Source organism: Anastrepha obliqua, chromosome 4 (assembly GCF_027943255.1).
Source record: "Anastrepha obliqua isolate idAnaObli1 chromosome 4, idAnaObli1_1.0, whole genome shotgun sequence".
NCBI lineage: Eukaryota > Metazoa > Arthropoda > Insecta > Diptera > Tephritidae > Anastrepha > Anastrepha obliqua.
Window position 1 is genome coordinate 114,622,360 of NC_072895.1, and position 26,560 is coordinate 114,648,919.

General features: G+C 33.2%; 1 protein-coding gene across 1 annotated transcript in view; it reads left to right on the plus strand.

Annotated features, from left to right (window-relative positions):
* Positions 1–3,923: 3,923 nt before the first annotated feature.
* LOC129243506 (facilitated trehalose transporter Tret1) overlaps positions 3,924–26,560 on the plus strand; it is a 48,637-nt gene continuing 26,000 nt past the window's right edge. The window contains exon 1 of the mRNA XM_054880568.1: positions 3,924–4,423. Coding sequence (XP_054736543.1) covers positions 4,410–4,423 — 14 coding nt within the window. The 5' untranslated portion in view covers positions 3,924–4,409. The remainder of the gene's footprint in view (positions 4,424–26,560) is intronic.

Consider the following 26,560-nt stretch of genomic DNA (forward strand, 5'->3'; position numbering starts at 1 on the left):
AACGAAGAGTTTATATAGAAATATTTTTTAATGGAGCTGCTACTTACCTATAAAATTTAAATTAGTTATTTATTCCAGCTATTTATAACTAACAAATAATTTCATTCACAAAAAAATGTTGACATGGTTGCCACTTATCCAAAATTCAAACTAATTAATCTTTAAGTTCCTCAAAAAATATGAAACGAAAGCTAATTAAGAAGAAAAAATATTCTATTTCTATTTTGAAATAGGGCTGCCACTTACCTACAAAATTAAGATTAACAAAATATTAAAAAAATTTAAAATTTTTATTTTTTTATTTATTAATTTCTTTTTTGTAAATATCTGAAAACTAAAAACTACATTCATTAAAATATATGAAACGAAAGTTATTTAGGAATAAAAAAAAATATTCGAATCCAAAAATATTTTTAGACAGGGCTGCCACTTACCTACAAAATTAAGACTAAAAAATCCCTAAATTTATTAAAATATATGAAATGGAAGCTATTTAAGAATAAAAAACTACAGTAATGCAGAAGTTGTTTAAAAGGGCTGCCATTTACCTAAAAAATTACAATTATTTAAAATTAAAAAAAAGTATGTTCGTAAAAAAATGAAACGCGAGTTATTTAGGAATCAAAGAAGTGCCACGTATATTCCAAAATTGTTTTTAAACTGGGCTACCACTAACCAAATTCAAATTAGCACAATCTTGAAGTTTATTAAAATGTTTGAAATGAAGAATATTTAAGAAACAAAAAATATAATTTTTAAATAGGGTTGCCCCTAGCTGAAAATGTACAATTAACGAAAAACTTAAAACTATATTGATTAAAATATATGAAACGCAAGTTATTTAGGAATAAACAAAAATACTGTAATCCAAAAATATTTTTGAACTGGGCTGCCACTTACCCGAAAAATTAAGATAAAAAAAAATTTCTAAATTTATTAAAATATATGAAATGAAAACTGTTTGATAATAAGAAACTACTCTAGCGCAAAAGTTTTTGAAGTGAAAACTTCTTTAGAATCGTTGGGAGTGATTTGAGAAAAAGTGAAACGAAAAAAGCGACACTCTTGGCTACGAATATTACATATACACGTAGCGACGAACTAAATAACTTTTAGGCCAGCGCCGACAGCATGGCACGGTAGCCGAGCGGCTAGCAATGTGAGCTTCCGATCCAAAATCCTTGGTTCGAATCACAAGAAAAAAATTTTTTTTATACAGTTATTTTATTTTATTTTATGATATGTTTATGAGGAGCTTTTTTTCATGGCAGAAATACACTCGGTGTTTTGCCATTGCCTGCTGAGGGCTGAGCGCTATTAGAAAAATAGTTTTCCTTAATTTTGGTGTTTTCACCGAGATTCGAACTGACGTTCTCTCTGTGAATTCTGAATAGTAGTCACGCACCAACCCATTCGGCTACGGCGTTTGTTTAATTTTACTGATGCAAAAATGAGGAAAAATATATGAATAAAGTTTGCTTACTGTTTACACATTTTCCAAAGGTGACAGAGAACCAAAAAAAAAAGTCGATTTTCAAACAAATACGAGTGCATATGTGTAATTGTGTTAGAGTTTCGGTCACGCCCCAGCAAAACCTGCGTGCATATGTGTTTGTAACATTCAAAAAAATGTAATTGTGTTAGAGTTTCGGTCACGCAGGTTTTGCTGGGGACGCTCATAATAGCAACCGCGTGTGTATTTTTATATTCGTAAATATTTTCATTTTTAAATATTTACCGCAATTATGCCGAAAAATAATGCAGAAAAGTGTCGTGAATATCGACAGAAAAAAAAATCAATAAATAGCATCACGGAATTCATTCACGAAAATTTAATAAAGTATACACCAGAAGTATCGCGGATACTTAGAAAAGATTACGATAAAGTTCCAATGATTTTAAGTGGCGATTTGAACGTAAATTTTGCATTGGACACAGCGGTTCCTTCAATTGACTTTCTCAATACAACATTCTATTTAAAAATGTGTAACAATCGCACTGAATCGACAACACGATCAAAAACAACCATTGACGCGGTATTTCAAAGACATGTTGACAACATCGAAACCAAAGCATTTGTATCATATTTTAGCTATCATAAGCCACTCGTATCATTTGTTGAAATTGAAAACATTGAGGATGAATAATAATAAAATGAAGAAAATAAAATATGAACTTTATAGCAATATTATAATGAACCTATAATTATCTTGTTCCTAATGCTGCTTTCGTCTCATTCTCTCTCAGTTTGTTTTACGGAAGGTTTCACTTCTATCGCGTCTAACCGTTAGGCTGGTATTTTTTTAAATAGGGTTACCCTTATCGAACAGGTTACAACTAACTGAATAATAAAAACTATATTCATCAAAATTTATGAAACGAAAGTTATTTATAAATAAAAAATACTCTAATCCAGAACTATTTTTAAACAGGGTTGCCACTTACCCGAAAAATTAAAATAAACAAAATATTTATGTTCATTAAAATGTATGAAATAAAAGCTACTTAAGAATAAAAAATTACTCGAACGCAGAAGTTGTTTAAAAAGGGTTGCCACTTATGTAAAAAATTACAATTAACTAAATACTAAGAATTATAAGTATATTCATTAAAAGGTTGTATATCTTTAAAATAACAAAAATATAATAAATAAAATATTTAAAAATTAAGAAACCCAATCTAAAACTATTGCCAACTATTTAAATAATAGCGCGCACAAAAATCAATACACTCACGAAACTGGGGCCCAAATATAGTAAAACTGCATTCCAGTTTTTCTTCCTTACGGTGGAATACTATTTTTGCTTCGAAAAAATTATTTTTTCGAAAAATTTTCAAAAACTTCTAAATTCACATAGAAAGTAATATCATAAAAAAGATGTGTGCGAAATTTCAGGGAGATCGGTCAATAACTTTTCTAGTTATCGTGTACGACAATTCGAAAAATATAGTTTTGAGAAAAACTCGTCTAAAGTTTGAATACAACGTAACTATACCTCTCCCAGCGCTCGAACGCTAAGAATAGAGTCGTCACGGTTGACGATCTATAATATAAGAAATACTTAAATTTACGTTCTAAAATTTTTTTGACGTATTCTTAAAGGATTATATTAACATTTCATGAAAAAAAATTTTGCAAAAATTTTACAATTAAAAGCCAATATTAATGATAAATGTAGTTTTAAAGGAGTTTTTTTTCAAGTATTATAAATCAACTTTAGACCAAATTAGGATAACTGCAAAACACTGTAAAAAAATTGTGAAATTTAGCGACAGGTTGGTTGGTCTAATATTCAGTGTACAACTGCACTTTCAGAGTTGTATAATATTTATTTTGTCCCATCTTGTCGCGCAGTGTTGTGGTTGAAATTCAATTGATTAAAACTGACTGTCCCTACTTAGCCTATATTGTGAACCCGATTTGTCATTTTTAATTTCTTCCTTCCATTCATTCACTCATTTTCTAGGCACACATATTTTTTGCTTCTCAGCTGCTATGATCTTTCACGAATTTATTTTTCCTTTCATCAATTATAACACCCGTTATGAAAGGTGCTTGTACTTGCTAAGCAAGAAAGTCCACCACATTAAAGGCGATAGCTTATTTAAGATAATCAAAAAGCTGCAAAAAGCTTAAGAGTGGCTGTTAAATATTGTAATTTCATGTTCATCAAAATACATACATACATACATACGCATGCATGTATATGTGAGCACAAGCGGCGTACTTGAATTGCGAAGATCATAAAAGCAGCTGGGCGTAGAGAGTAGATGCAATATTCATTGTGTGACGATCGTTTGCAAAATCTCTCACACACACATACGAACACAAACTCACACAACGATTAAGGCGCTAGCTACCGCCAAATCATCCATAAATAGCGGCTGCATTGACAGTTTTATAGCAGTTTGCGACTGTTAAACGTACAGAGTTGGTTGGTAAACTTCCAATAGCGCGAGCAAAAACCAAAGAGCAACGTTTATGGAAAAAGTAGTAAAATTTAGATTTTGCAAATTAAACTTCAAATGCAAAGAAAAGTGAAGTGCTGGGAAAAAGTGTGCGATAAAACTAATTTTTGGCGTGAATTTCGAACGAAACGAAACAGTATTAATATGAAAAGCGTGATTTGATTCGAATATAATTAAAAAATTCTTACTAAATAAGAGAAAATTCGAAATTGTGCGTCAAATAAGCAAAGAATATTGGTTTCTTTCAAGATATGCACATTTTTCGTCAGGAAGAAAGAAGAAATTTGAAAGTAAAATAATCTTTTAAATCTACCAACGCTTCAATTCCGGGCAGTAAATTTTTATCTACAGCTGATAAAACTTATTTGCTTTTGTACGTAAAAACAACACCAACTCGTCAGTGCTGGTTGAGCTTGTAGACAGCACGAAAAGCCGCTAACATGCCGACTGAAAGGTAAATAATAGTATTTATAGAAAAAAAGTAGGCAAAAAAATGAAAAAAAAAACAATTGAAAAAAATCCAAAAGCAATTAAATCTTAAAACTAAGTTTCCATATGTACTGAAAATTGGCGTTTTATTAAGTCTGTAAATCTAATTAGACATTCAAATGAAAAATAGAGCACTCAAAGTTGCACTATTAGCATTAAAATGCATGCAATGACTTGCAACAAAGTTCTAACAACTGACTGGCACCCAACTATTGACCGCACAGCCTGGCTTCCGATCATTCGAACTGGTTTAATTTTTAAGATAAGCACCTTGTGGCATTTTTGCTTTTTACTTCTATTTATTGTCCGTTTTTTTTTTTTTTGATTTTGTTATGGCATGAGCTCTTCATTCATTTACTCAGCCACTCTACTTCCAACAGGTTTTTGCGGAGCACGAGTATACTTGCTGATATACATACATACGTCGTGTAGCAGTTAAGATGCTTCGCTTTGTTAAGTGATTCCTAAATGCCAGCCTCCGCTTATTGACAGCTGTCGCAGAGATTAGAGGCTAATGTTTTTTTTTTTAATTATGCCCATATCATTACGAAATAAGAATAATGTTTTTGAGTGATGAAACTCTTTATTTTACGCGCTCCATTTTTTTGGCTGTTTGTAAAATGCCATTTGCAAAATAAATCTTCCGATAGGGTGATTAATTTTGTGCCACCTTGTATTTAACAGCATAAAGGAATCGAGTTAGATATTGACAAGTTATTTTATTATTGTTTTGCTGGGAACTTTTGATTTTTCTCTTGCAAAATTTATCATTTAAAATTTTTTATTAATTTTTTTTCATTTTATTTTTTATATTTTTATTTAACTTATTTTTATACAATTTTTTATTTCTGTTTTAATGAAAACTTTTGATTTTTTTCTTACAAAATAATTTTTTATGTTTTTTTTATAAATATTTTATTATTGTTTTGATATAAACTTTTGATTTTTCTCTTGCGAAATTCATCAATCAATTAAACATTTTTATTTATTTTTTATATATTTTATAAAAAATTTTTATACATGTTTTTATTATTGCTTTTTTGAAAAATTTTGATTTTTCTCTTGCAAAAGTTTTCCATCAATTAAGTTTTTCAAATATTTTATTTATATATTATTTATTTTTTTTTTTGTATAAAGTTTTTTGTTGGATACTTTTAAATTTTTCTCTGCAAATTTTTCCAATCAATTTTTTTTTTTTTTTTTTGTAAATATTTTATTTGCAATCTATCTTAATATAATGATATTCAACAAATTAGGTCTTATAATCTAATAGCAGCAGTAGTATTTGCACAAATGCAAAACTACATATAAAATTACGATATTTGTTCTAAAATTTGATCTTAAATGTATTAAATTTTATTTGTACTAATGAGTTGCTTATCTTCATATAGGAATTAATCAATTAAAATTTTTTTGTTTATTATTTTTCGTTTTATTTTTTATATTTAATCTTTTTATAAAACTTTTTATTATTGTATTGTTAGAAACTTCTGATTTTTCTCTTGCAAAATTCTTCCATCTACTAAAATTTTTTATTTATTTATTTTTTTATTTTATTTTTTATATTCTTGTTTAACTTATTTTTATACAATTTCTTATTTCTGTTTTGCTGGAAACTTTTGATTTTTCTCTTAGAAAATTCGTGCATCACTTGAATTTTTTTGTTTTATTCTTTTTATTTACATTTTTTTTATAAAATATTTTATTCTTATTTTGATTGAATCTTTTGGTTTTCTCTTGCAAAACTCTTTTACCAACTAAATTTTTCATTTATTTTTTTTATTTTATTTTTTAAAAATATTTTATCTCATTTTTTTATAAAATTTTTTATTATTGTTTTGCTAGAAACTTTTGATTTTTCTCTTGCAAAATCACCAATCAAAATTTCTCATTTATTTTTTTCTCTTTTTTTTATATTTTTTTATTTAATTTTTTTTTTTATAAATTTTTTAAATTATTTTGTTGGATACTTTTGATTTTTCTCTTGCAAATTTTTCCAATTTTAAAATAAATATTTTTAATTTATTATTTTTCGTATACATATTTTTTCATTTTTTTTATATATATATTTTTTTTTAATTTTTTTATACACATTTTTGTATTTGTTTTGCTGGAAACTCTTTATTTTTCTCTTGCAAATTTTTGCCATCAATTAAAATTTTGTATTTTTTATTTTTCATTTTACTTTTTATAATTTATTTTTTTTGTAATAACTGTTTTGTTGGAAACTTTTGATTTTTTTCTTGCAAAATTCTTTTTATATTTTTTTTTTTTAAAATTATTTATTCATCTTGTGATGGAAACTTTTGCTTTTGCGCTTGCAAAATTCTTTCATCAATTAACATTTTTTATTTGTTTTCTTTTTTCATATTTAATTTAACTTTTTTTATTTTATAATTTTCTTATATTTTTCTATTTTGTTTTAATTTTTTTTTTCTAAAATTATTATTTTTTCTAATCAAGTTGTCTTACTCTATTTCAAACACTTTTACTACTGTTTTGATGGGAACTTTTGCTTCTTCCTCCTCTTCTTCTTAAAATTTCCGCTGTCATTTAATCAATTAAAAAATTTCATACCCATTACCTCGCTAATTTGTTTTAATAGTTTTTATTCTTATCTCGCGTCTTGGCACTTTATTTAAACACTAAACGTCTGCGATTTTTATTTTTGTTATTTTCTGTCTTATTTTCTTTTACTTTCATTCGCACCGCTACCCAGTGCTTCTATGGCTGTTAAGTATTGCTAAGCTGTGCCTCACATTTGTTTCTTTATTTTGTTTTTTGTGTGAATATTTTGTATAATTCAGCGCTTAGCTTCCATACATTTTGTGGGCACCTTTGTCGTGCAGGCTTATCAGCAAAGCAAAGTTCAATTCAAATATGGTTTGTAATGAATCGCTGCATTGCTGAGTGATTAAAGAGACCATCCGGGAAGCAGAGGTAAACGTTCTGAATGTAAAAGTTGCTTGCGGTAGATAAATAGATTTTCGAGTAATAAACTTATTTAGATTACTCAGATTTATCGCCACTGTAAAAACAAGAAATGCACAACAGCCGGGTGGCAACCAAACGTCGATCTATGTTAGTACCAAAAAGTTTTCAAATATTGTCGTGGAAAGCTACTTTATAGAGGCTATGGCCAAATATGTTTTATAAAGATGATCACTAAAAATGTTTACCTCTTCTTCCAAATAATGCTATATACCTACAGTGAGTCAAAAAATGTTTAACACAGTGTATTTTTTTTTTTACATAATTCGCAATGTTTTTCATTCAATCCACTCAAAATTATCTTTTTTATTTTGTAAAAAATTATTCAAAATAAAATCTTCTTCCACCTTGCATATTCCATTCGTACTGAGAGCAAGTATCTGTTACGACTTTCTCACGTTCCACTCTTTTTGCGGGACGGCGTCCCTGTAGAGCGAACTCTCATAAGTACCGGCATGGTTGTATGCCTTAAAAAATATTGAAACTTAATTTCAAGTGGTACATTGCAAACAAGCACCGAAACATATAATTTAAGTGGGTACTTGATTTTCAATCGTGAGAGGAAACAGGTTTTGTGGCAAAAGATAAGAGATTGTGCGTGCAAGTGGGACATTCCCATGGAGAGAAAGCAAAAGTGTCAATTCAGTAAATAAATTAAAAATGTTTGAGTTTTGAAATGCGCAAAACAAAATATTTCACGAAAACTGCATTGTTTTTTCATTTGAAAAACAAAAAAACATATTTTTCCTAAATTCCGGTCTCCGCGTTTTCCAATAATAGAAAATAGCTCACAACTTTTTTTTTATTGTTTAATTTTCTATATAAGTAAATTGATTTTTTTTTTAATTTTTTTCGTTTAAAAATTATTACTTAGCCGAACTTAAGGGGAATACCACTGTGAACGCGTGAAAATTAAGGGATTTTCATGACTTTTTTGTATAAGTAAGGATGATTATTTGAGGATCGGACAAATTATAATTTATTTAACATATATTCAACTATACTGACACAAGTTTTTATTAAAAAATATTAAAAATTACAGTTGTTATTAAGATGAATGCTTTGACGTCATAAAAAACTGATGCACCCTGGTGGGCACGATACAGCGGTGAAAAATCATCTGAAAGCAAAAAACCAAAAAAATTCTTATTCTATACATCAATGGCTATCGTCGTATGTGGCGGTTTTTTTTTAATTTTTTGTTTTTGAGAAAATGGTGCAGGTTTGAAAAATGAGTTTGTTTTTTACCCCTTTTTTTTGCTTTCGAAAGATTTTTGTTTTATTTTTTTTCTTTGAAACTAATCGCACTCAGCTTAATTTAATTTTTTTATTTAATTTTTTTCTTTAAATTTTAAATTTTTTATGTTTAAAAAGAAAAGCTTTACATCTGTATCATTTCCGTTTTCAAAAACGTAATCGAACTTAACTTACATAATTTAATTTTTTTATGAACACTTTGGTTCTTTATTTTCTTTAAAAAATTATCAAACTTAACTTAATGTAATTTTTTTATGAAACATTTGTTTCTTAATTTTTTTTATAAAAATAATCAAACTCAACTTAATGTAATATTTTTTATGAAAAAATTCTTTCTTTATTTTTTTATAAAAATAATCAAACTCAACTTAATGTAATTTTTTTAAGAAACATGTTTTTTGTTAATCTTTTTTTATAAATTAAGTTATGTTTGCTTTTTATAAAATAAATTAAGTAAAATTTTTTTATTAAAAATTTATTTCTTTATTTTCTTTATAAAAAGAATGAAACTTAACTTAAATTAATTTTCTTAATAAACATTTTTTTCTTTATTATTATTTTTTAAATAATCAACCCTAACTAATAATCAAACTTAGCTTATTTAAATTTTTTTATGAAACATTTTTTTCTTTATTTTTTTATAAAAATAATCAAACTTAACTTAATATAATTTTTTTATTAAACATTTTTTTCTTCATTATTTTTTTTTAAATTGTCAAACCTAACTTTTTTTTAAATAATCAAACCTAACTTAATTACATTTTTTTCAATTTCATTTTAAATGTTTTTTCTTTTGCCTATGAAATTATTTTTTCAAAAAATTAAATTTAAAGTTTCAAAAATAATCAAACTTAATTTAGTTTGATTTCCTTATAATTTCTTTTTTATTCTATGCATTTAAAATACGTTATTTTGAACGTTTCCTCTTCTCAGTTCAGTTATTCTACCAAAATGTATTTCTTATGTAAACCGATTCAAAAACATGCATTCGCTCTCAGAAGCCTCCAATTAAAATTTAATTTATTCAACTAAAATTGTGACACTCCATTTAGCACCCAAATAAAGAATTGTCCAACGCGACACCAATTAAAGTGAAATAAATTAGTAATTGATGCAAGCCACTTAGCACGGCACAGTGCAGCAAACATATCGAAGTACTCGACAAACTTCATAAATCACAGTTAAAAACAATTCACAATCAAAATCAATAAACGTTCGACACAAAAAAATAAAAAAAACACGATATGCGCGCAAAACAAAACACTTCGAACAATCACAACAAATCAAAGCACATCGCTGTCATGCAGCCTAACAATCAGCGGTCACAATGCTCAATTACTTGTTTAACAACCGACGACGTATTTGTTTGTTTGTTGCGGCTGCTTGGAAGTTTCTAAAGACACACCAACAAATGTGGAAGCAGATAAAGCCACATCAAAAGTCAGTTATATTTTATGGGCATGCAAGTGTGTGTGCACTGATCGACGATATCGCGTTTTGCATGTTTGCATGTTTGTATATTTGACGTCATTAACAAGTGACAAATTCACCGCTTATCATATCTAACTGCGCTGGGCAGAATTCCCAGTGAGTTATTTGCTTAGTTGCTCAATGAGACAAGTGAAGTCACACATGCACGCAGATGTATCACAAAAATTTCATAATATTTACTGTTATTTACTTGTAAATACGAGTTATTGCTTGCTAATAATATATGAATGGATTAGTTGTACTACTTTTTGATGCGATCGTGCCAGACCGGTTTCGCTTGCCAGCTGTGGGGCAAAACTTTATGGGTATGCAAGCACAGATTCTTAGACGAGAAAAATCGGAAATCATTATTCTTTAAAAGCAATAACTATTCGGCAGGCAATAAGAGCTCTTCAAGTTCGTTTCAAACTCGCCTGTTTGCTTGAAGAGGCATAAAACCACAGAAGGGCTGCGATATCAAATAGAATCGAAAGCGATAATTTGGTACTCAATTAAAGTATCGCTTTAAAAATCCTGGCACTCATTGAGATTAAATTAAGAAGTCGCGATGCTTTAAATTACCATAATGAATTTGCAAAAAAAAAAAAACAAAAAAAACCCCTATATTTTTCTAAATTCTACAGATGCCTCACAGACTACCATTTGTTCCCCAATTTGAAGAAATGGCTGGCGGAAAAAAAAATTTTATTCAAACGAGGAGGTGATTGCAGAAACGAAGGGCTCTTTTTCAGGCTTTCAGACAAATCATATTAGGGATAAACAAACTGGAACAAAACGAAAAATAAAAAAGGTTTACCAAAAACAATTAAGTAGTTTTTGAATGGACTTTTCAAATGATCCTCGTACAAATACAGATTCAACTTAGCTGTCAGTTAAATACGGTACCGAAATGCACTCATTCTGGTGGATCTATAAAACACACACACTCAGTATTGGTAGGATGATTTTGAATAATCATTACGACCGAAAATTAGAGCAAATGCTGTTAAATGTGTGATCACTGCGAGTAGAATTTCTGGTGCTTATTTGAGAGCTTCAGCATATATCAAATATACAAGGTGACGTCCAAAATAGAAATGACAGGAGCTTTGTTCTGATAACTTCGACTTTATTTATTCAAAATAGACCCCTCTAGCCTCGATACGCTATTTTGCTCGATCTAAAAGCTTTTCAAAAGAGTGTTTCATGTCATTGACCGGAATGTCCTTTAGGATGTCGGTACAAGCCTTTTGGATGGCCTCTACGGACGCAAAACGATTTCCTTCCAAGGCCAAATGCAATTTTCCGAATAGGTAGAAATCGCTGGGTCACAGTCACTTAAGGGGGGCGTAAGGGATAAACGCTAAAAAAAACACTTTTTTCATGAATTTATTGTAGCGAAACGGTTCAAGTCAGTTTATTAAAAGTTGTTGCATATTATAAAGTAACATTTCATTTCTCAGCGTAGAATCATCTGAAATCAAAAAAATCGAATAATTTAGTTAAAGTATGAGTTAAACTTCCCCCCAACGTTTATTTTGACGATTTATTTTCATTTTCAGCCATTTGGTAGTCGTTTGAAGTAAAAAGTGATTTTTGACGAAAAAATGCCGCCATTTTGTAGGTGTAAAACCACCTTTTTTTTTTTTTTTTTTTTATACCCTTTATTATTGTTTCTATTTCAACTTAAAATATTTACAATTTTTCTTTCTTTTTGGGTTTCAACAGTATTTAGAAGCCAATACCACTATATACATTTATCTAAGAAAAAAACAAAAATTAACTCTATATTTAATTAATTCAATTATTTAATGAATAAATATATTCATAAAATTGTGACACCATTTACATCTGCAGGTCAGTTGGTCGTTTGCGCTTAAGTCTCCTCGTCTCGGTTTCCTCTTTTAATGGAAGTTGCCGAATTTCCCTGTTAGAATGTTCTAGTAGTCGGTTTGTGTGTCTTAAGCTGTTGTTGCGTATTTCTTCATGGACTGTTTTTACTTTAAGTTCTCGATGGATGTTATCATTTAGTATATACCACTCTGCTTTTGATATTATACGGAGTATCTTATTTTGCGTTTGTTGTATAATTTTTATATTTGTTCTGCTGGCAGTTCCCCAAAGCTCTGAGCCATATTTCCATATTGGTGTTATAATTACTTTGTATATTAGTATCTTATTTTCTAGTGAGAGCGTTGAATTCTTTCCCAAAAGCCAATGAAGTTGTTTAAACCTAGTCTTGATTTCGCGTCGTTTTGGTCCAATGTGTAACTTCCAGTTAAGTTTATTGTCTATAATCATACCCAAGTATTTTGCCCTTGTGTCGTGGTGGATTTGTTTATTCTTTATGAATATTGGATTGTATTGTTTTTTTCTCTTGTTAGTGTATGTGACGTGGGCGGTTTTATCTTCGTTTATTTTGATTCCCCATTTCTCGAACCATTCAGTGGTGTTGTCAAGTAATTCCTGAAGTTTATAAGCAGCCGTTCTTGGATCTTTGTCTGATGCTAACAAGACAGTGTCGTCTGCGAATGTTGCTATTAGAGAATTCTTAGTTGCCGGTGTAGGGATATCAGCAGTGTAAAGAAGGTACAGAAGCGGCCCAAGGACACTACCTTGCGGTACACCTGCTTCCATTGTTAGTATATCAGAATACTTATCTTCGAATTTTACATAAAATTGTCTTCCAGTTATATAACTTTTCATTAGTTCGTAGTAGTCTGTTGGTAAATAAGTCAAGAGTTTTTGTAGAAGTCCTGTGTGCCATACTGTGTCAAAAGCTTTGGCCACGTCGAGATATACTGCTTCACACGTTCGTTTTTTATCGATGTCTTCTAAGATTTTGTTTGTAACTCTGTGAACTTGTTGGATGGTGGAATGTTTTTGCCTGAATCCGAATTGGTGGCAAGGTATTATTTTGTCCTTTTGTATAATGGGATCGATTCTGTCAAAAAGCAACTTTTCAAAAATTTTTGATAATACTGGTAGTAGACTTATAGGTCTGTACGAAGTTACTTGCGTAGGATCTTTGCATGGTTTTGGTATTGCGATAATTTGAGCAATTTTCCATACTTTTGGGAAATATTTCAAGTTCAAGATTTGATTGAACAAATTCCTTATATAGATAAGCCCCTTCTCTGGGAGTTCTCTTAAAATTTTTCCAGTTATTAGGTCGTATCCTGGCGACTTCTTAGGATCAGTTCTCTTACATATGCATTGCTTTATTTCTTCTAACGTAACATTTTTTGATTTGCATGGATCTTTTTTTGCGTGGGTCGGGAAAAGATTTACATTAGGCATATTGTTCGTAAAAGTACTTTTGAAGTGTTTTGCGAGAACTTCAGCCTTGTCAAGATTTGTTTTAGTCCAGCTGCCATCAAGTTTTCTGATAGGTGGTTTGTATAAAATTTTATTTTCGATTTTGTTTGTAGCTTTCCACAGTGAATAGTTTGTCGTTATACCGGGTCCAAGTTTTTCGATGCGTCTCTTAAGTTTCAAATTTTTATGGTCGAATAGCATTTGCTTGATTTCCTTTGTAGCAGCGTTTAGCTTCCTTTTGTCAAGTGGCAGCCTTGTTATTTGCCAGCGTTTACGTAAGCGGTTTTTGATTTTGATTTTTTCTTGGATGTGTGCAGGTATATTATAGCTCGAGGAACAGATAGTTTCTTGTGGAGTTGATTTCATAGTGGCGTTCATTATTGTGTGATTAAAATAGGCTATCGCACTGTCGATTTCGTCAAAGGTCTTTAAGCTTATTTTATTGTTAAGATTACGGATGACTATTTCTCTAAATGTATCCCAGCAGGTTTTTTTGTTATATATGTTTCTATTCGAGGATTCCTTCGTATATGAGCTCTGATATATCATTATTATTGGGGAATGGTCAGACGACAATTCAATTAACGATTCAATTGACATATCTTCGTGGTTAACGTTTTTTGTTATAAAAAAGTCGATCAGATCTGGACTTTTTTTTGGATCAGTTGGCCAGTATGTTGGGTCGCCACTACTTATGAACTTACTGTTGTTTATTTTCATGGCATCCAGTAAATTACGTCCTTTGGAGTTCGTCAATCTTGAACCCCAAATTGCATTTTTAGCATTATAATCCCCGCCAGCAATGTATCGTTTGCCAAGTGTTTTTAAAAAGTCGTAGTATTGGGATATGGAATTTATGTATTTTGGGGGACAATATACAGCAGAGATTGTTAGTTTGCCGCATTCATCTTCTATTTGGATCGATGTTGCTTGTATATTTTCTTTTTCGTATTTTTCTAATTCGATGCATTTAATGTCTTGCCTGATTATTATCGCTGTGCCTCCATGGGCTTTGTTGTCAGGGTGGTTTGTGACAAATATTTTATAATTAGGTATTCTTGCAAAGCTTTTGTCAGTGAAGTGTGTTTCAGAAATTAGTAATACGTCTATTGAATTATGGTTTATAAACACTATCAGTTCTTTCAAGTGTTGGCCCAAGCCGTTTGCATTCCAAGCGACTATTTTCAGTCTACTTGTGCTGCCCATCTATTTTGGTCACGAGCAGTGTTATAATATTTATTATGTTTGACATTTGTGCGAGGACCTGCTTCATCATTTCTTTTAACTCTTTGATGTCGTCATTTGAAGTTGCTTCAGAACTTGTTTCAGAACTTGTCACACCCGATTGTGGGTTGTTAGAAATAACTTGGGCATATGACATTGTCGGTTTGACATATTGTGAATCTATTTGCCGATTTAAAGCGATTTGCTGTTTATCAGTATTCAGTTCTTTGTTACGTTGCTCTGGGTAGTGTTTTATTTTGAGTGCTTTGTACACCGCGCATCCTCTGTAGCTCGCTGTGTGTTTGCCTCCGCAATGGGCGCATTTTATGTTGCTGCTATTTTCTACAACACACTCTATAGTTTTGTGATTACCCGCGCATTTTACACAAACTGGAGTTTTTGTGCAAAAGTTTTTAGTGTGTCCGTATTTTTGACAATTTGTGCATTGTGGAATTGTTTTCTTTTGGTGAGGCGGTTCAAAACTTATTTTGCAGTGTAGTAGATTATTTATTGAATAAATATCTTTATTGTTTGCACCTTGTTTCATATCCAATGAGAATAATGGCAGAGGTTTCTTTGTGCCTTTTTGCAAAATATTTTGAATATTAATTATTTCATGGCCTAATTCTAATAGTTCCTGCTTAATTTCATCTTTATCAGCCGAATAATGCATTCCCCTTAGGAATACTTTGAATCCTCTTTCTTCCTTTAGTTTAAAAGTATAATACTGGGTTTTCTTCTCCTTTAATAAATTAATGATTGCAGTATAGTTGTGTGAATCGAGCGGCTGTAGTTTAACTTCATTGTTTTTCAAGGCCTTAAGTTCATATTTGCAATCAGGAATGGTACTCAGTGCCTGCATTAACTTATCAATGCGTTCTACGTTTTGTATGTAAATCGGTGGGGGCTTACGTTTTTTAATTGTTGGGTTTAAGTTTTCTGTAGCGGTTGGTCTTTTTGTTCCACTGTTATCGGTTGTGTCATTGTCTGTTTCGTCGTCTGAAAGCAATTCGAACATGTTTGACGATGTTTGCTGGCTGAGCCAGTATGACGTTAGCTTTCTTTGGTTTGTTGTTGTGTCTTTGCTTTTATGTTTTTTTGTGCTATGTGTATAATCATTTTGCTTACTTGGGGAGTTGCGGTACCGTTTTTGTGTAGTTTGGACTGCCGTGTTTTTGTTGGAGCTTTCACATTCGTTGTTTTGTTTGTTGGACTGCTTTACTTGTGTAATTTCCTTCGTTGTTTCTGTTTGCTGTTGTTGGATTGCTGGGATAGCTGTGTTTACTGTTTGCAGGGTGTTTCTCTTTGTTGTCATTATCGGCGCTGATGTGAATACCACTGATGTAGTTGTTGTAGCTGAGTAGAATGACGCGAGGGTGGTTATAGGCGTATTTGTTGTTGAGACTTTGTAGTTTGTTTGGTAGGTCGTGCTTGTTGGGGTTTTGTTTTGTTCACTCCATGAAGTTGGTTCGCTTGGTGACAGCACATTTGGTGTTGTTGTACGAGTTAAAAGTTGTTTTATATGTACATATGTGTTCGCTGCGTTATCGCGAGGTTCGCTGGAGTTTGTTTTTGGCGCAAGTTTTGACGAATTTTGTCGTTCTTGCGGTGGAGAATGCCCAACAGGCATCTCAAGTTGCTTCTGTTTTTGTTTATTATTAAAATTATTTTTTGTTTTGCACTTTCACTTAACTATGTAGAATGTCGAATAAGCTGATGTATATTCAGCGTGTAAGCGTCTATATCGCAATTTGGAAATTTTTGGGTTTAGTTTTATCACTTTGATAGGCTATACTCGAGAGCTGTTAAAATCACGTCCGTTCAAAAGTAACGACCGAATTCAACTTAATTTTTGAAATGTTTTACTACAATAACATGCAAAAAAAAAACGATTTTTATCCACTTTAGACGCAATAACGTCGGTTGCACTGAACCAAATCTCACCAAGTTGTCACCGGAAGTAAGCTAGGGATGTAACTTCCAATGCGCAAACTTCTTAAAAAGATGGCTCCATCAAAACACATTTTTATGACGCCAGTCTTGTTTATTTCAGACTTCACGTTGTATAAGCCTTTAATGAAGTTGTTCCATTTTCATATCTTAAAAAATTTAAGTCTGCGTTTGCATTTTAATTTATAAAGTAATTATATCCCCATCAAAAACCCCCTAAACCCCCATTAAAAGCCCCCTGTGCGCGTAATGTTTTAAAAAGCAATAAAAAGTTGAACATTAAAATATTTTGTAGAGCCTAAAAACCAGCATTTTAACAGTTCAGACAAAGGTCTGTTTTAATATTTATTCTACACTTTCATACTTTCTTTATTTCGTAAAACAGCTGTCCAGCTGTAGGAGCAGCCATATTTCCTCACTTAAATTTTTATTTATTTGTACATTTTAGTATACATAAATAAATGTTTTTCAATTAATTTGTTTCAAGTTGATGGCTGCAAAATTAATTCATTGCTTCTCCATGACTATTTGCGGTTTCGTAAGCTTGTGAATGAATTATAGGGAAAGTGCACAAGCGCAAATGAACGAATTGTATTAAACTAATAACTTTGAATTATTTCGAAATTCCTCGTGCTTGCATATCGTACATTTGATCAGTGATTGACATGTTTTCAAAATCCGACAGTCACAATGGTTTGTAAAGAATTCCTGGAAATGAATATTCAATTGATCACTTCCAAGGCATTATATTTGTACTGTAAGTTTCCATTGAAATGAATAAAGTAATTTTTGTTAAAAATTTCGCTTTAATTGATGTACGATTTACTTTTTGTAAATAATGAAATATTAGGTGCGGAACTAAGTTCCCGCTGTTTCTCAATAGATGTCGCCAGCAGTGTGTGCTAGTCAATTCTAACCTAATCTAGACGACATAAACCAAGGTTAGACATATGGCAAACAAACTGCTTCGACACATTAGTGATTTTGATCTGGTATCTTATACTTTTGGTTTTATGAAAATGTCTGATTTTGTGCCGAATAATCGTCATTTGCGGGAGGTGTTGATTTTCATTTTTTCATTCGAAAAAAACGGCGGCTGAAGCGCATCGAGAGCTACAAAAAGTTTACGGAGATGCTGCTTTAAGTGAAACAGTGTGCCGAGATTGGTTCCGTGGCTTCAAGGACGATGATTTTAATGTTGATGACCGTCCCGTCCGCGTGAAGGAAGGCCAAAAACCTTCGAGGACGCTGAATTGGAGGCATTGCTCAATGAGGATCCGTGTCAAATGCCAGAAGAGCTTGTTTCGGTATTAGGAGTTACTCGTCAATCCATTTCCAAGCGATGGCATGCTTTGAGAATGATTCAGAAACAGGGGACTTGGGTCCTTATGAGTTAAAACCAAGGGATGTTGAACATCGGTTTTTCTTTTTTCGCCTGTGAACAACTGCTCCAGCGGCAAAAACGGAAGGGTTTTCTTCATCGCATCGTGACGGTTGATGAAAAATGGATTCATTACAGCAATCCAATGCAAAGAAAGTCATGGGGACTACCCGGTCATGCTTCTACGTCGTCGCCTAGGCCGAATGTTCACGCTGCGAAGTTTATGCTATGTATTTGGTGGGACCAAGTTGGTGTTATTTATTATGAGCTGTTAAAACCAAGCGAAACCATCACTGGGGATCGGTATCGATTTCAATTGAGTGCCACTGAGCCGAGCACTGCGCGAGAAGCGGCCGCAATACGCGGAGAGATATGAAAAAGTGATTCTACAGCATGGCAACGCTCCGCCTCACGTTGCCAAACCCGTTAAAACCTACCTGCAAACACTGAAATGGAAAATCCTACCCCACGCGCCATATTCTTCAGATATTGCGCCGTCCGATTATCACCTTTTCCGATCGATGGCACAAGGTCTAGCTGACCAGCAGTTCCATTCATATGAAGACATCAAAAAATGGCTTGATCCGTGGATAGCCTCAAAAGATGAACAGTTTCACCGCGACGGTATATGAGATCTACCAGAAAGTTGGGGGAAAGTAGTAGCCAGCGATGGGCAATACTTTCAATGATTCACTTGTAACCATTTTTTCAGAATACAGTTGTATTTTCATAAAAAATAGCGAGAACTTAGCTGCGCACTTAATACAATTCGTTAAACTTAAAAAAAAGCCATGTCTTGCATTAAAAACACATGAATCAAATAAACAATATAATAAAAACAAAAAAACAACAACAAGAAATTTAACAAGCTCAGCGCACGTGCTGCATTTGAACTCTGTGGAATTTAGAGCTATCCGAATACGAAAATTAATACTGAAACGTCGTTAATTTTTTGTCACGAATAAGTCGTTAATGTGTGAACTTTTTTTGTTTATTTTTTACACCTACCGATTTAAAGGAATGCTGGTATTAAAAATTTGTGAATGACTTTCACATTGAACCAAAATCTCAAGTTCATCCGGATATACATAGATTAGATCAGAATAGATTTGTGGGGAGTTAGACAAGTCCAAGCACTCAGTCAGGAGACCATTGTACTACACCCGGATAGATTTCAGTAGAAAGAATAGAGATGTGGGTGGTAAGACGGAAAAATTAGTTTGAGGTCACTCTTCCACAAATCTTTTGGATTCATTGATGAATCTTCAGAGATCCGGAAGAGGAAGAGTATGAGCTGTATCCATACTCAGTATATCTCAACCCAATATCCTAAGTCTGATTCTGGAAAATGTAGGACAGCTACAGAGAAAATGCTCTGCAGTATCGTCATCCTCAAGACAGAATGGGCATATCGGGCTGTCGACGACCCCCATGGCAGCCATTCGCTGACCACAGGCATTGTGACCTGTGATTACATCCACCAGTGCTCTCAGTGCCCACCTCCCTGTTGAGTTTTATAAAAAGTCGCTATTTTCCTGTTTGGTTCTTTCACAAAGCACTTAACTACTCTGCACGAATTCAACCCAGACCGACGTCCTCTACGGGTAGACCTCATAAAGTCGTCAATCCATAGTTGAATCGATGCGGAATTGACACCTAGAAAGGGTTCAGGGCCTAGTGGCATACTTGCAGAGTCTTCATTAGCCAATTTATCAGCTAACTCGTTCCCTGTAATACCACAATGTCCAGGCACCCAAATAACGACTAACTTTGTTATGTTTTGCAGCACTGTTCAGTTTTGTCTTACATTCGTAAAGCGGGGTAGGTTAGCAAGGGCTTTCAGTGCAGCTTGACTGTTACTACAAATTACAATACTGCTACCCCACCACTTTTGCTCAATTAGCCAGGATACCACGTTCAAGATGGCATAGACTTCCGTAAAGAATACTGCGACCATATAAATAGTAAAGAGATATGCCACCTTGATCAGAAAGTTCCCGGAATAAATTCAGAAAATTCAAAATGCAAATTTATTCCTCAAAAGTGATATTATCGCCTACAAAACACTCCTAATTAACTGCAACGCACTTATGCCAGCGTTTGATCCAGCTCTCGAAACTGCTCTGACAGAAAAAAGATCACAGGGAGCCATTATAGGTGAATTCGTTGACTGTTGAATGGTATTCGTTCATTCTTGGTCAAAATTTCACGGATAAAGATGGCGCTGTGAGACAGTGCGTTATCCTCGGGCAAAATCCATGAGTAGTTTTCCCATAAATCCTTTTACGAATTGCTTGACGTAAATGTCACATTTTTTCCCCCTTGTTCACTCCTCTCGGGAGCATAGGGCCTCGACAAGACTCAGTCTTGTGTTGGTTTCGTTAATCTATTTTGATTTCTTACACAGTAGGTGATTAGCCTGCTACCAGTCCTAAATAGTGGGAATGCCCACCTGTCATTGCTTAGGAACAATGCCTTCTAACTGCTTAGACCGCCATCTGTGTTTCATTTTTTTCTGGCAGAAGGATGGCACAGATGGTTTAGGGCTTCGCTAAATTTGGTGTGTCTGCGCTAGTATCGCGGGTGCCCGCTTCCTCTTGCTTGCGCCACTGATACCACAATAAATGCAAATAATGCGCTTACCATTGTGCGGGAGTAAGGATAAATTTGTTTTTTTAGGTTGAGGAAATGATTTTTTTTTTTTTTGCGAATTCCTTGCCGTAAATGTGACATAACGACCAAATAATAATCCTTATTAACTTTTTGACCTTCTGGTAAAAGTTCGTGGCATACAATACCATTGTGATCCATAAAACCCGTGAGCATCTCTTTCTTTTTTGATTGAAAACGACGTGGGTTTTTGGTCTCATTCGTGCATTCCGAGCTCTCCACTCTCTTGCCTGATGTTTGCATTGCATGTCGTATTCATAAATCCACGTCTAAACTCCAGAAGTGATGCGTTTGATGAATCTAGGGTCGGGTTCAGCCTTAGATATTTTAGGCCATATCAACTCATTACCTTTTTTGCATAAAATTCAGATCCTTTGGGATCAACTTTGCAGCAGCACCATCTTTGCGGACAATCAAATCATTAACTCCAATGTTCTGAATGGATCCATAAGCAATGTTCAAGTCCTCTGCCAGCTCTCTGATGATTAATTTGCGGTTACTGAACAACTTTTCGTTCACTTTATTGATGTTTTCGACAGTTTTCGATGTCGACGGCCTGCGGCTACGTTTGTCATCCTCGATGGGTTCACGATCTCTTCTGAAGCATGCATGCCACTCGTAGACGGCTGTTGGTTGTTTTCTTTAGCGTAACATTACCGCAACAGTTTCCCAACATTTCTAAGGTTTTCGCACCATTGGATCAATTTTTAACTCAAAGTTTATTTAATTTAGTTAATGTTTTTTAGCTTCGAAAACTACAATACAATAACACCTTTGATGTCTTAGAAATTGATTTCATGATTAGTCATTCACAAAATGGGTCACTTTTTACTTGAAAAAAGATTACGCCAAGTGATTATAAAAGCAAAAGGGTGTAGCCGTGATTTGATAAGATTGAAGGTTAAATGAAAAAGCTGGTTGTAGTCACTCCGTACAAAATTTATGTTAACATATCGTCGCTAACCTACATAAATACTGTGCGAAACCGCGCTGGATCTATTGAAAAATTTGGAAATTTTTAAGGAAATTTGACGCATTTTTATAAAACTTTTATAAAGTTAGGAACTTAAGTTATTATAGTATTTATTATAGATTAAACTATATTTTGATAAAAAATATTTGAAGCTAAAAATAAATAATTTAATAATCAAAACTTGTCAATGGTGCCTTTATAATAATTTTGAGGTGCGTATATAGAGAAATCGGTCTCGGTAGTCTAGCGTAAATGCACTGGCCTGCTATCCCAGAGGTTGTGGATTCGAACCTCACGTAAAGCACGCTCCTCGCACTTTTCCGAATTTACCTACTTTTCTTGTTTCTAAAACAAAAAAAATTAAATCTCATTCCTCAAACGCAAAACCCTATCCATTCCATCGTTACTCCCGCACAATAGTCAGCGCATTTATTATTTGCATTGTGGCTGTTAAAACAAGCAAGAACAAACAGTTACACATTGCACCCGCGGTAATAGCGCAGACACACCAAATTTAGCGAAGTCCTCAACCATCTGTGCGTCCTTCTGCCAGATAAATGTGAAACACAGATGGCGCTCCCAGCAGTAAGAAGGAGTTGTTCCTAAGCAACGACAGGTGGGCATTTCCACCACTTAGTACTGTTTTCTCGAAAGCCAATTTTTTTTGTTGCTAATAAAATCGTCAGATACAGACATTTTCATCTCCGCCTGCTCTTAATTCGCTCGAATTATCAAGAAACGCCAATTTCTCGTACTACGCAGATTTGAAAAAAAAAAAATTCAGAATGCGTACATAGAAAGATGTATGTAAGTATAAATGAAGTCTTATGCAAATACGCAATTTGTAAAAATGCGATTTTGCACGCATTTCAAAACGATGCCTGAGTTCATGGTAAGAAGCTATAAAAATAGGCAATTGACATTCGTTTGAAAAGCCAAGGCTTTTATTATTCAATAAACAAAAAAAACAAATACGAGAAGAAAAGCAAAAGCAACTGCAGCAATTAATTAATCATTCTAACAACAATGCTGCAAAAAATATAAAATATTAATGATTGTTTGATTACACAAAGCAATTGCGCTTATCAATCAGCTGAGTACGCACTTGATATTACAGAAGCAACGAGGTGAACGGTAGCGAGTACTTGTAGTGTTGCCATGTGACCAAAAAAACAAACTATTCGAAAGTGATGCACACATTGCAGGCACGCACACGCCCTTATCAGGCAATCAAATTCAGACGATAATAAAAGTGACGACGCGAAAGTAGCTAATAAATACGATTTACAATGCAACTGGATGAATGAAGATATTGATTGGACTGGCCTTTGAATGGATTTTATAAAATCAGTATCTACCTCTGTACATACCTATGTATATATGCACTTCGTTCCATCTCCATTTCCATTTCTATTTCTCCATGTGTGGCTCACTTAAGGCCCTCACCTCATTTGAAATGGTGTTTTTTGGGTGTTTTTTTTTTAAGCGTGTAAAATGGAAACAAAACAAGATTTATTATTTTTGATTTCAGTATTTTGTTTTCTAATCTACTGTTAAAAAATAAAAAAAAAACTTTTACCATACGAGGATCGTTCAAAAAGTTGCCAGCCTTCAAAAAATGGTCTTCCATGTCTTCCAAAAAAGATATGTCGGATTCCGGGACTCACAGGTGTTTGACACCAAAAAGAAAAAAAGGTTCTTGTTCAATATGAATGTCATTATCATGTGAAATACGACCTAAAACAAAGTTTACAAAATGGCAGACGTTCAAAGATAGATAACCGTTTTTTGATCCTTTATTTTTGACTTTAAAGATCCGAAAAAAATTCTAGAAATTTCTAAAAAAATGTTTCCCGAATAATAGTAGTTGACACAATAACGACATCAATTCTACGTCATTGCAATTTTATTTCATCCAAATCAGTAAAGTACAACCGGCTATTTCTGTGTCCATTGTCCATGTGAAGACCATTTTTGATGGGTGACAACTTTTTTAACGAAGCTCGTGTGACAAAAACAATTTTTTTATTTTTTAACAATAGATTAAAAAATAAAATACTAAAAACAAAAATAAAAAACTTTTTTTCGTTTCCATTTTACACGCTTTTAAAGAAATACCCAAAACACACCATTTCAAAAGAGGCGAGAGCCTTAAAGTCTGGAATAATACTCGTCTTATGCCTTCAGGGTTCAATCTTCTTCAATTTACCAACACTGATGTAAGGAATTACTGGAAATGAAATGACAGATAAATTTGCCAAGAAAGGGGCGGCCGCCCCGTTTATAGACTCAGAGCCAATTTAACACCTAGGAAAGGTTAACTCCTCCTCTATTTCAGCAAACAGAGGAAAGGCAAAGAAAATCATACTGAGACTACTAAATTTAGAGGGTATTTTGAAGATTTAGGTACGCCATAATAGCCTAGACAGACAGCGCTGTCAATCGGGATTACCGGTGCAGGTAATACTGATCAAAATTTAGTGTGACAGACGGTTGTTACACGGATTAGTGAACAGCTGATTTTTTTGATTCGATAATTGGGCAATAAAAAATGGACCGCAGACAACAAATACAGTTATTAGCTGCCCTGATATTAAAAAATAAGTATTTATTTAAAAAAAATCTTCAGTTGCAATTTCTCAAACTGCTCCGAAATACCAAAACAATTTATGTAATTTCGAACGTCTTAGTGCAACCTATCATTGTATCCAGTCTTTCTTGTTTTTCTTTTTAAAAGTTTAATAATTTTTCATTCACAATAGATATTAACTGTCGTTTTTCGGCAATGTTGCCATCGAAAATTTCCACATAAGTTGCCTTAATTTCTGAAAAAAAATCCTGTTTTTTTTTAAATACCAATATTTTTTGAACATCTCTACCTTTATTGCGGTTTTTGATCTCAGTAGCAATCGCGGTTGTGTGCGCTGAGAAAGGGAATAGACCAAGGTGCATTCATTAAAGGTTGGTGACACTAGACCAGCAACAATATTTTGTACATTTCATTGTCATGGCAAAGTATTGCAAAGTAGAAAACAAAGAATGGTTCGCCTTGTTGCATTCTGAGCTGACAGCCACATGGACACGGTAAAAGAAAAAAACAAATCATTGATTTTCCGATTCCACCTTTAATAGATTCGCCTTGGAACAAACTATCGAAATGGTCATCCAGTGTTTCATTTCAGTAGCAGTTTGGCCTCCTTTGTGCGTGATCGTGCTTTTTTTCCTCCTCGATTTGGTGGTTTGAATATCAAAGTGATCAGGTTTTTATTATTATTATATTTGTTTTTGTTTTTTGCTGTTGTTTCGTTTGTTCGCTTATATTCTGATAGAAATTTTAACATTCAAAACACCAAATTACAAAAACAAAATTTCATTTTTATACTACTGCTATCATTTTTATAGGTTCACCTGTATCAACTAATTGATGTAAAAACTTGAAAAAACAAATTCCTTCTTTAAAAAACACCTCAGTACACAAAATCTTGCTGCATTTAGCAGTCCGCATATGAAGCGTAAAGTCATTAATAAATTTCGCAATTCTAAAGCAATCGGATATACCAAATTGTCAATTGAGATCAATAGTGTCATGACTGTAATGAGTACAAGGTGACTGTAAAGCGGATCGCCACAAATCGTACGATAGAGTTTCTCACCACTTCAGCTTACTTGGTTGACCTTGACCACAGAGGCCAAACCACAAAGTGATAATAAATTATAACGCCGTATTAAATGAACGCTGCAACAGTTGATATTATCTTCTTGTTGCCACAAATCTGTTAACAAACAGCACAATTTTTTCAGTTAGAGTTGTACAGAGCGTCTTCCATTTAAGACTTTGATTCAGAAGTATCAAAATATATTTCCAAATTTGGGAGAATTGTTAAAAAGTCTGCTCAAAGTCGAGTTATTAAATTTTACTTTCGCCTATGCAAACGGAAACTGAATGGCAGCTCGAACTACGTCGTTCGACGGACCAACTTGAAATAGGGTGCGAACATGACAACATAAAAAGACAGCTGGAGGAAGTACTTCGGCTCAATCGCTTTATACGAAAAATCTTCACAGACTGACCGGATTCTGACTGTATTCTGCTCAGAACTTGATATTCTACAACTGTTGAAAGCTCCGGTGAAAAGCTCCCGAATTAATACAGTATTTGCCAAGCCGAGGTTTACGCTTCAAACTGGGTTGAACTCAGTTGAACTAACTATGAATTCCACAAAAATATCTTCATTTATAGCGGGCAGACATTGCCTGGTTAGACACAGGAGAATAGACAGGTTAGGTTAGGCTAAAATGGTTGCCCAATAAGTGGGCACAATTGGACGAAAATAGGAATAGACGGAAATGAGTGGGTACATCTGCTGACCGAAACCGGCCAACCTATCATCGATCAATGTGCAACACCCAGTTACCTTGGAATGGAGCTAGACCTTACATTCATATCGAAATCGAGCTCCTTGTGGGGTACGTCAATATTTTACAGCACTACCAAAATCTTGTTTCACTCATACAACATAAAATCATCGCCTATCTGTACACAATTCCAGGTTAGTTTGTATACCAGTAGTTGGAGTATTCTCGGGACGCCGCCTTAGAACAGCTCACGGGGCGAAACTAGGACCTAAACACTAAAGTCAGGCTTGCATTGAATATTTTGGTAATACCAGGCACCGGTTTTGTTCTATGTCAGATCAGTCGAGTTGATCAGCCAAGTTAATCTAACTCAGTTGTCATATTCTTTCCCGTTCACGCTTCTGTTACTTTGTTGCTTTATACAGTCTAGATCAGGGGTGGGCAAATACTTGAAAGCGCGGGCCAAAATGAAATTTTCAAAATGTCTCCCGGGCCGGAGGACTATACCGCAT